Genomic DNA, 13,713 nt, shown 5'->3' with positions numbered 1-13,713 from the left:
CAATTGACTTTGCAATTGACTTTGTACACTGACGCATGTATCATTCCTATTTTGCATCCGATGCACAGCAGACTTTTCCCTCCACAGACGCACGGCAGTAAACTAAGGAGTGAACTTGCGCTCACGGGGGCGGTTCAGCGAAAAGAGGAGGCGTGTTCCGGCGCAAACGTTCCCTGATGATATTTTGCAGGTTTAGAAAACAATTCCGCCACAGACCAGGAGAAACCTCGTCTAAAGTCACAACGTTGCGCATGTTAGTCATATGCTATTTAAGGGCGCATGATTGGCCATAATCAATGTAGCATGTGCACAACGCACACACACTTTGCTTATCTCATCTACACACAGACGCAGCAGTTTTCATTTTTGCAAATTATACATTATTACGAGGAAAAATATTCCACACGAGGGAAATCATTGTGGTGTCCATGAAGATGTGAAAAAATTCAGACCAACGCATTTTAGATTTGCGTCGGGCGCAAGAGTCATTTATCGAGATCCGCCCACAAAGTAATTTGCATTTCGCGCTTCATACTTGCGTTTCAGATCGCTAAAATAGGGCCCTGAGAGTCAATGTTCAGAAATAGTTTATTGTTATGTTTTGATCTATGCTGTAGGCTATAGCTGTGTTTTGCAGTGTGTTTGTTGTCAAAATCAATGTGTTTATTTTTAATGGTAATTTGAAAAAGTTAATAATTGTATTTTATTGACAATATTTTTTTTTGTTTTTTATTAGATCAGATAACATTTTAATCTGTAATATGGTCATATTACAGTACAATGCACTGTGGAGCATATTGTCACATTTCACTTCCATTCTTTCAGGGTATATCAAGAAAAAAGTATATACTATATTAATGAAACAAAACCACATAACTGAACTAGACATGTGGGAAATTAATGTGGAAAAAAATTTATTATCTGAAACTGAGAAAGGAGTTGTACAAAAAGAAACAAAAAGTGTTGTGCCCTGCTCTCCCCCATGTTTCTCCATAAACTCTTACTCTTATCAACCATTTAATTTTGAAAGAGTCATTAAGTGTACTATAATCTAAGACCTCAAGTCCCCTTGCTCTTTGCTGTTACAAATTACCTCCTTTTTTAAATAATGTGACTTTTTTTCTCCATATAAAGTGATAAAGTATCCTTAATCACCTTAAGAGGCACATCTAATGATAAAGATGTATAAACAGATTTTTGAAAATAATTGATATATCACTCATTAACCACAAATTACATTTCTTTTTTGTTTTCTCAATAAGCTCAAATAAACTTCTCCATCTTACTCCTATTGGTTGTCCCTCCTGAAGGTCACTCCTCATTTACTTAAAGGTAAACATTTCTCAAATTTGTTGCATCACATTAACTAGTGCAACATTTCAATATCTATTTATGCTGGAAAAATCTCTACAGTCATAAAATGTTTGTTCATCAAAGAGAATTATGAGAGGCGAAAATATGCTTTGAGAGATTTATTGGTTGACACAAGTTGAATATGAAAAAAAAAGACCTAAGCACTCTATTTTTCTGAAGTTTACACAGTGAACCTAATCAAACAATCAGACCAAATGCTGCGATTTAAAGAAACAAGACAATCAAGACTCAATAACAGCAAAAAACATGCCGTAACTACAGGTTAAGTAAACACAACAAATAATATAAAGAAAATGTGTACAACATTAAAGAAAGTTATTGTACAGTTCAGGTCGCTTATTTTTCCAGATCTTCTCAAAGTGAACACCAAAGATGTTTATCATATGTTTGGTCTTGGTTGGTTCATTGAATAGAGCACAGTTCAGGTCACTTCTTACTCCAGTGCTTTTCAACACAAACACTGTCTCACACCAGAGATGTGGCTGATCAGTTCTTGTCTTGACCTCAGTGACATTAAACTTCTCATATGGAGGAATCAGCACCTCTTCCTCGACAGGATACTTAGAATATTTTGTCACTCTAGCACCTTCACAAGTGTGGATTTCAAAACAAGATTTAGTTCCAAAAATTTTTGCTCTGGCGCGATTAAGAGAGGTTGATGTAAATGAGCCAAAACGAATGTCTTTAAAAACGCGCCCATTAAAGTCAGCATTTGTACCACGAAAAGTATCAAAGCACCTGTTTTGCTTTGTCTTCAGAATCTGTATTGCTTCTGTTAACAGAAAGTGAAGAGAATACCATTTGTAGGTCATACCTATGAAGTTTTCTTTGCCATTACGAGTGTCACTATTGAATCTACTATATACGCTATTACTAGTGTACACATATATGGCAATTTTATGTTTTCTTTGTAGTTTGCTGACAATGTTCCATTTACTGACAACATTTTCACCTGTTCTCCAAGCATTGCTAAAATTAGGTGTATTTTCAAATTCCTCCTTCAGATATTTTGTCTCCACCAGATGTGTCATGTTCTTTCTACAGCCGTAATATTGGTCATCAACAGAGTTTTTTGCCTTATCCAATGGGTATATTGTTTCTTCAACAGCAGCTCTGCGATCCTGCAGCAACAGGAATCATAATGATCAAATCATCAGTATTAATGTCTGTAATATTCATACTGGAACACAAGCTTACCTGTCCTAGAGCAGCTACAATGAGAAGAGCTTCAATGATCAGCAGCATCTTGATTTAGTCAAATCCCTCAGATGCTGATCAAAATATAATGGAAAGGAATGTGTACATAAATTTGTTCAAATAAACTGTGCTAATCAACTTATGTAATACAAGTTAAAATTCATATGGTACTTTCTGACAGATTTTTTTGTAATCATATATAATCACTTGAGCTTGTGATGTTCACAGATGGAAGTGTTATATTGATATTGTACCTTAATCACAAACTTACCTGAGAATACTGTTGTCTCTTTTTGTCAGAGGAGAGGAGAAGATCAGAAAAGTAATTCGCTCACAGCCGGACGACAATGACTCTTCAAACTAAGAGATGAAGAAGATGCCTCTATGTGATGCATCAGGGTAATTTAAATAGGTCATCTGGTCAATGTGGTTTCACACTACAAACCTGGGTTCCTGTCTGAGATGAGTTTCTCATGGTTTCTCCACCTGTGGCCAGTTGCATAAACTGTTAAGACTAGTCTTACAAGTTAGTCATCCAATTTTATTCTTTAAAACTGTTAATAACTTTTTAAAGTCAATAACATAAAAACGTAGATTGGTCTAATTTGACACCTAACAGTAAGACTGATTACCCCTAACTAACTTCTAATTGATCATACTAGTTCTTAAGACACAGTCTTAACATAATGGCTATGTTTATGCAACTGGCCCCTGCTGATCTCCTCAATAGTGATGGTTAAAAAAACAGTACTTTTTTCAGTTCGGCTTATTTTCAAGTCGCATTTCCAAAACTTTCTGCTACTTTATGATCAATCAAAGAGATACAAATCAGCTCAAACAAATCTGTTTGTTTTTCTGATTCAAATTTTCAGATTTGTGACACCAAAAAGTTAATCTTCTAAATTAATTACTAGTCAAATTAATCTTTTTCATTTATCAGATAGCTAGCAACAATATGTTTGACTTCATGTAATGGGAAGAAGACTTTAGAAGAGACTAATAATTTCTCAGGTATCAGCAGAGCGATTAGTCATTTTGTAAAGCATCATGACGTTAGTAAAACCATCCACAAAAACCACAAGCTTCACTCTTTTGCACAATGAAAACATCAAAATCTCCCACATGACAGAGGCTCTTCAGCATTAATGATAAGATTAGGATGAAAAAATATTAAGAAAATTTAAATAAATAAAAATCATTTTCAAAGTTCATTGAAAGAAATCAAATGTTTTAGTGTATTGATAATATATTATCGTTGCAAGCGGCACTCAAAAGTAATTTAGCAGTTAATATAAGCTATTGCTGGCAGGTAGCTAGATAGAAAGCACTGAAATTGTTCAGTAATATGCAAAAATATGTAAGTACAAATGAAGAAAGGAACTGGAGACAAATAAAATCACTTTGAGGCCACAAAAAAAATAATTTCAATACTTTGAAATCATGTAAAAAAAGAGAATTCTGACAAAGAATTATTGAACTAACCCAAAATAGAATGGTGTAACGTCAGGAAGATGTTGGACAGACGTAAAATATTGGTTGAAAATTAAAATCGCAGAAGTTAGTTAGATGTCAAGCTCCAACGTTGAACAGACGTCAAAAGCTAATATTGATTTGGTTTCAAAACCTGATGTTGTCTTTACATCAAACTCCATCGTTGGGCAGACATTCCTTTATGGTTGGAATAAACACTAGAGATCTCTCAAACCCCAACCTTAGCTGTCAATGGCAACTTTAAAGAAGATGAGTATATAGTTAGTATGGATTTTGTTGGCATGACACCAAACTTTTAACCAAGCCAGGTTTTTGTTATAATAGCCTATAGCCTGGGCCGCGGTCTTAGTAGCGCACAGGGAAAGGTCCATCGCGCTGCGTAAGTCCGTGATGACGGCTTCGTCCGAGCCTTTCTCGTCCCATTGACGGAGGAGATCGGCTTGAAGGATCTGAAGAACTGCCATCGAGTGCAGGGCGGAGGCAGCCTGTCCGGCGGCATTGAAAGCGCGGTCGACAAGAGCTGAAGTGGCCCGGCAAGCTTTGGACGGAAGGGCAGCCTTTGCACGCGATCCCGCAGAGGGCGAACCTTTCTCGCCGGCGCCGTCCACTTGGGAGAGCGTTGAGGAGACGGAGGTGTGAAGTCTCGCGGAGAAAGGTGCGTTCCACGACTTCGAGAGCTCAGTGTAGAGCTCTGGCAGGAAGGGCGCTGACCTGGAGGCAGGCACGCGGCGGCGGCCAGGCAGAAAACACGCATCAAGCCTGTTGGGCGCAGGTTCCTCAGGCGGGGACCACTCGAGGCCGAGCTGGTCGACGGCCTTAGTGAGGAGGCGAATGAGTTCCGCATCCACGCTGGCCCGGGTTCCACAGGACTCCTGGAGCGAAGGGGAAGGATCCGGGTTGGACCCGGACCAGTATTCACTTCCTAAAGCCAGGAGGGAACAGCTGTCGTCAATGGCACCTTCGTCCGCTTCATCACCCGAGGCAGCGGCAGTGGCGGCGGCCGGCATCTGCGCGTCCGGAAGGGGAAGCGGTGAAGAAGATAGCGAGGCTCGAGGGGAGGGTTCCAGCGAGCGCTCGCATGCCATGGCAGGCTCCGGTAGCCTCTGAGAACGCCGCTTCTGTCTGTGCGGTCCAGCAGAGGCGGCCGGAGCTTCAGTGTCGAACAAGGCCAGTCGAGCCCGCAGGGTCGAAATAGTCAAGTCTTCACAGTGGACGCAGCCGCCTGAAGACAAGGCGAGGGCTGCGTGGTCTCGGCCCAGGCAGAGAGAGCAGATGATGTGGCGGTCTCCGTCGCTGAGCGGGGCTTTGCAAGAGTCACAGGAAATACGAGCCATTTTGAGAAAAACGCCTCACGCTCTTTTAGAGGAGAAAGTGTGTGTCGCGGCGGCGAACACACACTGCAGAGAATAAGGATATGTCGCCGGATACCGTAGCAGGCACGGATGGCTGAAGGCGGCGAGAATGGTCTGGCTTCCTCAAGAGCTGTCCTAGGCTTGCTGTTCGCTAGCTTCAATGGCGGCAGCTTCTTCGAAATCCAGCGATGCGGAGAGCTTCGCTGAAGAGATGAAAATCAGGTAAGCAGCCTCCGAGCCGTCCTTATATACGCTAAGCCACACCCATTCTGGCGGGCAATACCCTCACGCGGGGCTCGACGGTAGGCTGCTGCAGTTGCCACAGAGCAGCCAATGAGCTCGCTAGTAAGCCTGCCAGCCTAGGTCTGCCAGCTGCTGCAATGCGTTGACAATATACACAAAATTAAGGATAATTTTTGGCTTCAGTATCTCAAGAAAAGATGACTTTACCCGTAGCGTAAGCAACTTACGCAATACGAGAGAACCTCTCGTAAGAGAACTGAGTTCCTGTCTGAGATGAAGGCCATTTTTTTTCCACCTGATCTCCTCAGATCGTGTAATAATGGTAGTAATAGTAGTAATGGTTAATCTTCTGGGGTCGACAAACGCGCCTGCGCGTTTTGCTGGATTTTCTTCTCATTGTAGCACAATAAACTTAAATTACTCCGTCATTTATGGTCATAAAAAAGAAATATAAAAAAAGAATCTGTGATATTTCTACTTTTGTATGTGTCCACTTACAATCAAATCAAAACATTGTGCTTTTGTAAAATAAAGAAAATAAACAGGGTGTGCTTTCTGCCTCCCCGTCGCAGTGAACTTTTTTACTTGAGCACGTCTATAAACTGAAACCAAACTCAGCGAATACTTGTCACACATTTATGAGTCATAAACCTTTATAAACATTTAAGTGTGTACTTTTAAATGATCGGATTCAAACTGAAAACAAATATTCTCTGTTTAAGTAATTTGTATAAAACCAACAAGATGTCCAGTATCTCAAACACTTGCTCATTATTTTAAATTTGACCACGCCCACACGCGCAAAAGAGATTCACATGCAAATCTCCACATGGAATGCGAACGCGCTCGTTACCTCAAAAACAAAGCACGAAAAAACTTCACAAGTCTCTGCTTTTCGTCGAGTTTGAAAGACGCGCTGTGAGCTTACATTGGATTTACCTCAGAAGAAGAAGAACGCAATTTGAAGACAAGAAAGATGTAAGGTAAGAAATTCTTACATATTAGTTTGTTATTGTTGCATAAATTTCACATTGCAGTTGAACTGTTGCTAGATATATGGTGAATATTATATTTAGACCCGTGTTTACTGTTACTGTGTTTGTGGATATCTGCTCAAACGTAGATATGTATATGGTAACCATAATGTTTCATATTTTGGAGCGCGATCGCGTTTGATTGTATCATATTTTGGAGCGCGATCGCGTTTGAATGTATCATATTTTTGGAGCGCGATCGCGTTTGAAAAGCAAAACGCACCAAACGGCTTCATGTTTTTACTATTATCTCATTTCATATCATCATAACGAATGGAAACATTTGAAGTAACATATGATAATCAATATATTTTTCTCTAGCTTAGTTGTTACTGAAATCTTTTGGAAGATTTATAGGCTGCTATAGGTTATTGTTATTATTATTTTATGCAGCACTGCGCATAGCCTATGCCTACAAGGCACAACAAACCTGGTGTTCATTATATTATATATTGTTGGAAACATTTGTGTGTGTGTGTATTCTGTGAATTTTAAAAAGCAATTTTAACCAGAAAAATAAAAAAAATATTCCCAAAATTGTGCAGGCCTTTCTCTTGATATCAGTATGTTCACTTTTTTTTTCTTTCAGGGCCCAGATGCCACTGAGTCCTGCTGACTTCAACTTTCACATGAGTCTCTGTACATGAACATGGTAAAGTGAAAATCAAACACCTTGGAAATGAAAGGTATGTACAATGTTTTTAGGAATGGCACAAAGGTCTCTGTCTTTAGATCATTGTTTTCAATAAGTGCTTTTTTGTCATTTGTTTTGTATCTTTGGATTATGTTGTGTTGTCATTAAATCCAAACAATCAAAAAGCCATTCTTTTTTAAATCTCCTCATTCTTTGTGCAAGGTTGCTCAGAATGATAGGGCCTGATAGCTCCTAATAAGGCCGTTAGGGGAGGGTCTTTGTCTTTCTCAGGTGTGAAAAGCTTTCATATTAATGATGTGATCACACCTCCCGCATAAAGCTTTCTCACACAAAATACGTCGTACAAATTTTAAATCAATATATTGTCTTATCTGAATGAGCAGTCAGGGCAATTTTCACATAGTTTTGGAGCAAATATTCTAGGCTACGTGATACAATTTTCAAAAGTCTTGCGAAGAAATTATCAGTATGGGTTTCATGGCCTTATTTCAGTGAGAATTTTTTTTTTGTATTTTCACAAACCACGCATAAATGTCATTATCTCAAAACTGCAAACTTTTACATACATGCTGCTGACATATTATTGTAGCAGAGTTTGTGCTGAATACAGTGTAATCAGACTTTAGCCATGAAAATGTCACAAGTAACAGAAATAAGCACAAATGTCAGAGCATGTCAGAACACCTCCAGGGCCCAGAAAACAGCTCAGACCCCAGAGGGTTAATAGTGATGGTTTAAAAAACAGTACTTTTTTCAGTTCGGCTTATTTTCAAGTCGCATTTCCAAAACTTTCTGCTACTTTATGATCAATCAAAGAGATACAAATCAGCTCAAACAAATCTGTTTGTTTTTCTGATTCAAATTTTCAGATTTGTGACACCAAAAAGTTAATCTTCTAAATTAATTACTAGTCAAATGAATCTTTTTCATTTATCAGATAGCTAGCAACAATATATTTGACTTCATGTAATGGGAAGAAGACTTTAGAAGAGACTAATAATTTCTCAGGTATCAGCAGAGCGATTAGTCATTTTGTAAAGCATCATGACGTTAGTAAAACCATCCACAAAAACCACAAGCTTCACTCTTTTGCACAATGAAAACATCAAAATCTCCCACATGACAGAGGCTCTTCAGCATTAATGATAAGATTAGGATGAAAAAATATTAAGAAAATTTAAATAAATAAAAATCATTTTCAAAGTTCATTGAAAGAAATCAAACGTTTTAGTGTATTGATAATATATTATCGTTGCAAGCGGCACTCAAAAGTAATTTAGCAGTTAATATAAGCTATTGCTGGCAGGTAGCTAGATAGAAAGCACTAAAATTGTTCAGTAATATGCAAAAATATGTAAGTACAAATGAAGAAAGGAATTGGAGACAAATAAAATATTTTATTTTAAACTTTATTTCAATACTTTGAAATCATGTAAAAAAAAGAGAATTCTGACAAAGAATTATTGAACTAACCCAAAATAGAATGGTGTAACGTCAGGAAGATGTTGGACAGACGTAAAAATTTGGATGAAAATGAAAATCGGGTTGACGTCTAATGCTGAAGTTTTATTGATGTCAAGCTCCAACGTTGGACAAACGTCAAAAGCTAATATTGATTTGGTTTCAAAACCTAATGTTGTCTTTACATCAAACTCATTGGGCAGACATTCCTTTATGGTTGGAATAAACACTAGAGATCTCTCAAACCCCAACCTTAGCTGTCAATTCCAACTTTAAAGAAAGATGAGTATATAGTTAATATGGATTTTGTTGGCATGACACCAACATTTTAACCAAGCCAGGTTTTTGTTGCAAATGAATAAACAACAAATTGAACAAATTTCAAGATCTACTGTCAGCCAGACCCAAAGTGTTCATTTTAAGACATCACCAGAGAAAGATAACAAACTTTAGTGAAAGTGAAATTCACAAGTGTTTGGTTTAATTGGATTAATGAGGCGTGCAATGAATTATCAAAATACATTTTTATTAAAATACAAATTTAAAGAACCTGCTTTTTTAAAGTGTCATGCTCTGGTGGTAATGAGCACACGATGGAGGCATTTCAAAAGAATAAACAGTTTTTAATAATAAATCCAAAGGAGAACAGTGAAGAAACACAACCACGTTAACCAAACAATACCGGACAGAGAACAAGCTCATACTGAGGGCTTAAATACACAGAGATAATCAGAGTAGAAACCAACAGGTATGGGGAACTAATTAACAACCAATGAGACTAATTAGTGAACTAAGGCAAACAGAATCACAGAAACTGAGCAGAGACAGAACATACATATTACAGTAGTTCCCCCTCCCTGAAGGCATGTGTCACGGTTTATGAATTCATTGTCTCTCTCTCGTCTGACGTGCTGTTGTGTGTGTGTCTGTGGGCGTGGTCACTGATCATCAGTGATCAGTAGCGCCAGCTGGAGCCAATTGTTTGTCCCTTTATATGTGCAGTAACTGGTGTCTCATGTTGTCAGATCGTTGTGGCTTCCCGGTGTGTTTCCCGTGCCTGTTCCTGTGTTCCTCGTGTTGTACTGGATTCCTTTGTCTTCGTCGTGTCGTTTCTGGATTCCCTGCACTCTGTACTGGATCATCGAGCACCGTCACGGGGGATTATTCACTGCACCAGAGCACCGTCACGAGGGATCATCACTGGACTACAGCACCAGCACCAGTTGACCACCGAGGTCCCTGCGTCACCATACCACCAGCGTTTGTGTCTGCCCGCCTGTCCCGCTGTGTTGGCGACCATCTGTGTTTTGTGTCCTGACCAATTGTGTGTTTTCAATAAAGAGCGTTATTGCATTTACATCCTGTTCTGTCATCCGTTACAGCATGTCCTCGCGCTGTAAAGTCTAATAATGTTTTATCAACAAAGTTTAGATAATTAACCTAATTAACACAGGAGGAGTGCATTCATTTAATCAACTCAATTAACAATAAAAGAGGTATATACAGCAGACTTACCTCTGTTTGTTGACAGTTTATCAGCATCCCTCCACCACCCCATATCCTCACTTCTAGTTCTAACTTGTCCTATCCTACTCTGGGTTCGGGCCAAATTCCCAGCTCGAAGACATTCCCCCCGGACAGCACACCAAATACGCATAACCTTGACTCTACTTAATTATATGTAAGTGTGAACTCGTGAATCTGCAGAAGGAAGGGGGAGGGAGGTAGGCAGGGGGCTCTGGAAGTGGGCGAGGAGCTGGTGATGGACAGGGACCAAGAGGAAATAAACACCATGGTGGAGTTGATGGTGGGAGGAACCAGGGTGGAGCTTTGACTGCAGTGGTGGGTGGAACCTGGGGACCGATCGAACGGAGGAGGAACCAGGGTGCGTGGAGGAACCGACGGAGTAGAAAGGGCTGACAGACCAGGGCGACTTTCATGGCCTGGAAGGTGAAGCTGCTGGCTTGTGGAATGGAGACGGGGACTCGGCTGACCGGGACGACGATGGAGCAAGCGAGGATGATGGAGAAGCCGAAGGGAAGGAGAACTGTGGTGGAGCGAAGGGATGGGAGTCAGAGTCGGCCTTTCTTTCCCGATCTCCACACTGAGGTGTTGAGATTGTAGAAAAAGGCCATTCTCGACCAGATTGTCAAGCCCTACAGTCCATAATTATTCCTCCATCTTGGGCTCAAAAGAGAACGGCTATGCGTGCCTGCATATGATGGGCATCAAGCAGGTGTAGTAGGCCGACCTCCCTAAAGCTTTAGACGACAATGGGGAGGTTGGGCTCGACAATATTAAAGAAAATTGCCGAGCTGCAGACTTGTCTCTCCGGGAGAAGACGGCCCGTGCCATTGGCCACTCCATGGCAGTATTAGTGGCCATGTATTAGTGGCAGTATTAGTTGCTAACTTACTGTCCATCTGTTAAAATGGCGAATATATCAGATGTAAGTAGTCTACCTTTTGGTGCAGGTGAGGACACATTTGAGCTGCACGCAGAAAGCTTGTTAACCAAAAGTCCAAATCATAGTCTCTGCTGCACCAATTTAACTGATATAAATACTAGTGTAGAACATTGCATAGAAACTGTGTCTATTCCTCGTTTAGTGAGATCAAATAATAAATCTACTGCAGGATCTAGGAAAAATCGAATTGTTATTAAAACAGAAAATGTTGCTATTAGTAAACAAAAACAATTTCTAAAACTAGGTCTTCTAAACATTAGATCACTCACACCTAAGGCAGTTATTGTAAATGAAATAGTCACAGATAATAGCTTCGATGTACTTTGCCTTACTGAAACCTGGCTTAAACCAAATGATTATTTCGGTCTAAATGAGTCTTCTCCATCAGGATTCTCCTATAAACATGAGCCCTGTCTGATTGGTCGTGGCGGCGGTGTTGCAACAATTTATAGAGATATTCTCAATGTTACTCAGAAAACGGGTTATAAGTTTATTTCGTTTGAAGTACTTGTACTAAATGTTACGCTCTCAGATGTAAGAAAAACATCCCTATTATCTCTAGCCTTGGCTACCGTATGTAGACCGCTTGGGCCTTACGCTGATTTCCTAAAAGAGTTTGCAGATTTTCTCTCAGACCTATTACTCAATGTCGATAAAGCATTAATTGTTGGAGATTTTAACATACACGTAGATAATCCAAATGATGCGTTAGGTGCTGCGTTTACAGATTTATTAAACTCCTTTGGGGTCAAGCAAAACGTCACCGGACCAACTCATCGTTTTAATCATACACTCGATTTAATTATATTTAATTATATCACATGGAACCGATCCAACCGATATAGATATCATTCCACAAAGTGATGATGTCACTGACCATTACATGGTAACTTGCATATTACGTACTCCTGTAGTATATCATGCTGCGCCACGTTATCGATTAGGCAGAACAATCCTTCCATCCACCATAGATCATTTTTCAAACAGCTTACCTGATCTGTCTCAGCTGCTCAGTGAACCCAAACAAACAGATGAACTTGAGGAATTAACTAGCATTATGAGTACCATTCTCTCTGGAACATTGGACATCGTTGCACCCATTAGATTAAAAAAGGTCAGAGAGAAAAGTAAAGCACCATGGTACAAAAATACTACACATGTTCTAAAGAGAGAAACCCGTATTTTAGAGCGTAACTGGAAAAAAACTAACTTAGAGGTCTTTAGAATCGCATGGAAAGACAGTATGTCACATTATAAAAAGGCCCTAAAAGAGGGCCTTTAGAATCGCATGGAAAGACAGTATGTCACGTTATAAAAAGGCCCTAAAAGCAGCCAGGGCTGAGCACCTCCGCAAACTAATAGAAAACAACCAAAACAATCCTAGGTTTTTATTTAACACCGTGGCTAGACTAACAAATAAACAGACGTCACCTGAACAAAATATCCCATTACAGTTTTGTAGTAATGATTTCATGAAGTTCTTCACTGAGAAAATAGAAAGCATCAGAACCACAATTGTAAACGTTCAATCCTCAATCGTGCCTTATAATTCAGCCTCAATTATCACCCCACAAGAACAATTACAGTGCTTTACAACTATAGAACAAAAAGAGTTAAATAAACTTATCAGCTCATCTAAAACAACAACATGTTTATTAGACCCTATACCAACTAAACTACTGAAAGAAGTGTTACCTGTAGTGGAAGAGCCTCTCCTCAATATTATTAACTCATCTTTATCTTTAGGTCATGTTCCAAGAACATTTAAATTGGCAGTTATAAAACCTCTCATTAAGAAACCACAATTAGACCCACATGATCTAGCAAATTATAGACCCATTTCAAATCTTCCTTTTATGTCTAAAATACTAGAAAAAGTTGTATCCGCCCAACTGGGCTCTTTCTTGCAAGAAAATGACATCTATGAAAAGTTTCAGTCTGGATTCAGACCGCATCATAGCACTGAAACTGCACTCGTTAAAATCACAAATGATTTAAGTTTAGCTTCTGACCAAGGCTGTATCTCAATACTAGTTTTACTTGATCTTAGTGCTGCGTTCGATACTATAGATCACACAATACTCTTAGATCGACTACAAAATTATACTGGTGTTCAAGAACAAGCATTAAACTGGATCAGATCATACTTATCTGACCGCTACCATTTTGTCTATTTAAATGGAGAAAAATCAATCATAACTCCAGTAAACTATGGAGTGCCGCAAGGATCTGTGTTGGGCCCTCTATTATTCTCAATATATTTGCTGCCACTTGGAAATATTATAAGGAAACATGGAATTAGTTTCCATTGTTATGCTGATGACACTCAAATCTATATTTCATCACGGCCAGATGAAAACGCTAAATCATCCAAACTGACAGAGTGTGTTAAAGATATAAAAGATTGGATGATGCACAATTTTAACTAATAATTATTAA

General features: G+C 39.3%; 1 protein-coding gene across 1 annotated transcript; it reads right to left on the bottom strand.

Annotated features, from left to right (window-relative positions):
- Window positions 1–1,679: 1,679 nt before the first annotated feature.
- On the bottom strand, window positions 1,680–2,619 carry LOC308685331 (NAD(P)(+)--arginine ADP-ribosyltransferase 2-like; the record flags this gene model as incomplete). Its single annotated transcript, XM_081357030.1, has 2 exons — window positions 1,680–2,495; window positions 2,572–2,619. The coding sequence occupies 2 exons, from the start codon at window positions 2,617–2,619 to the stop codon at window positions 1,680–1,682; spliced, it is 864 nt and encodes a 287-aa protein (XP_081213156.1).
- Window positions 2,620–13,713: the final 11,094 nt, after the last annotated feature.

This window comes from Scardinius erythrophthalmus (assembly GCF_964197995.2).
Source record: "Scardinius erythrophthalmus genome assembly, chromosome: 25".
NCBI lineage: Eukaryota > Metazoa > Chordata > Actinopteri > Cypriniformes > Leuciscidae > Scardinius > Scardinius erythrophthalmus.
The sequence above is the reverse complement of the archived record's forward strand: the minus strand, read 5'-3'. Positions and strand labels throughout refer to the sequence as shown.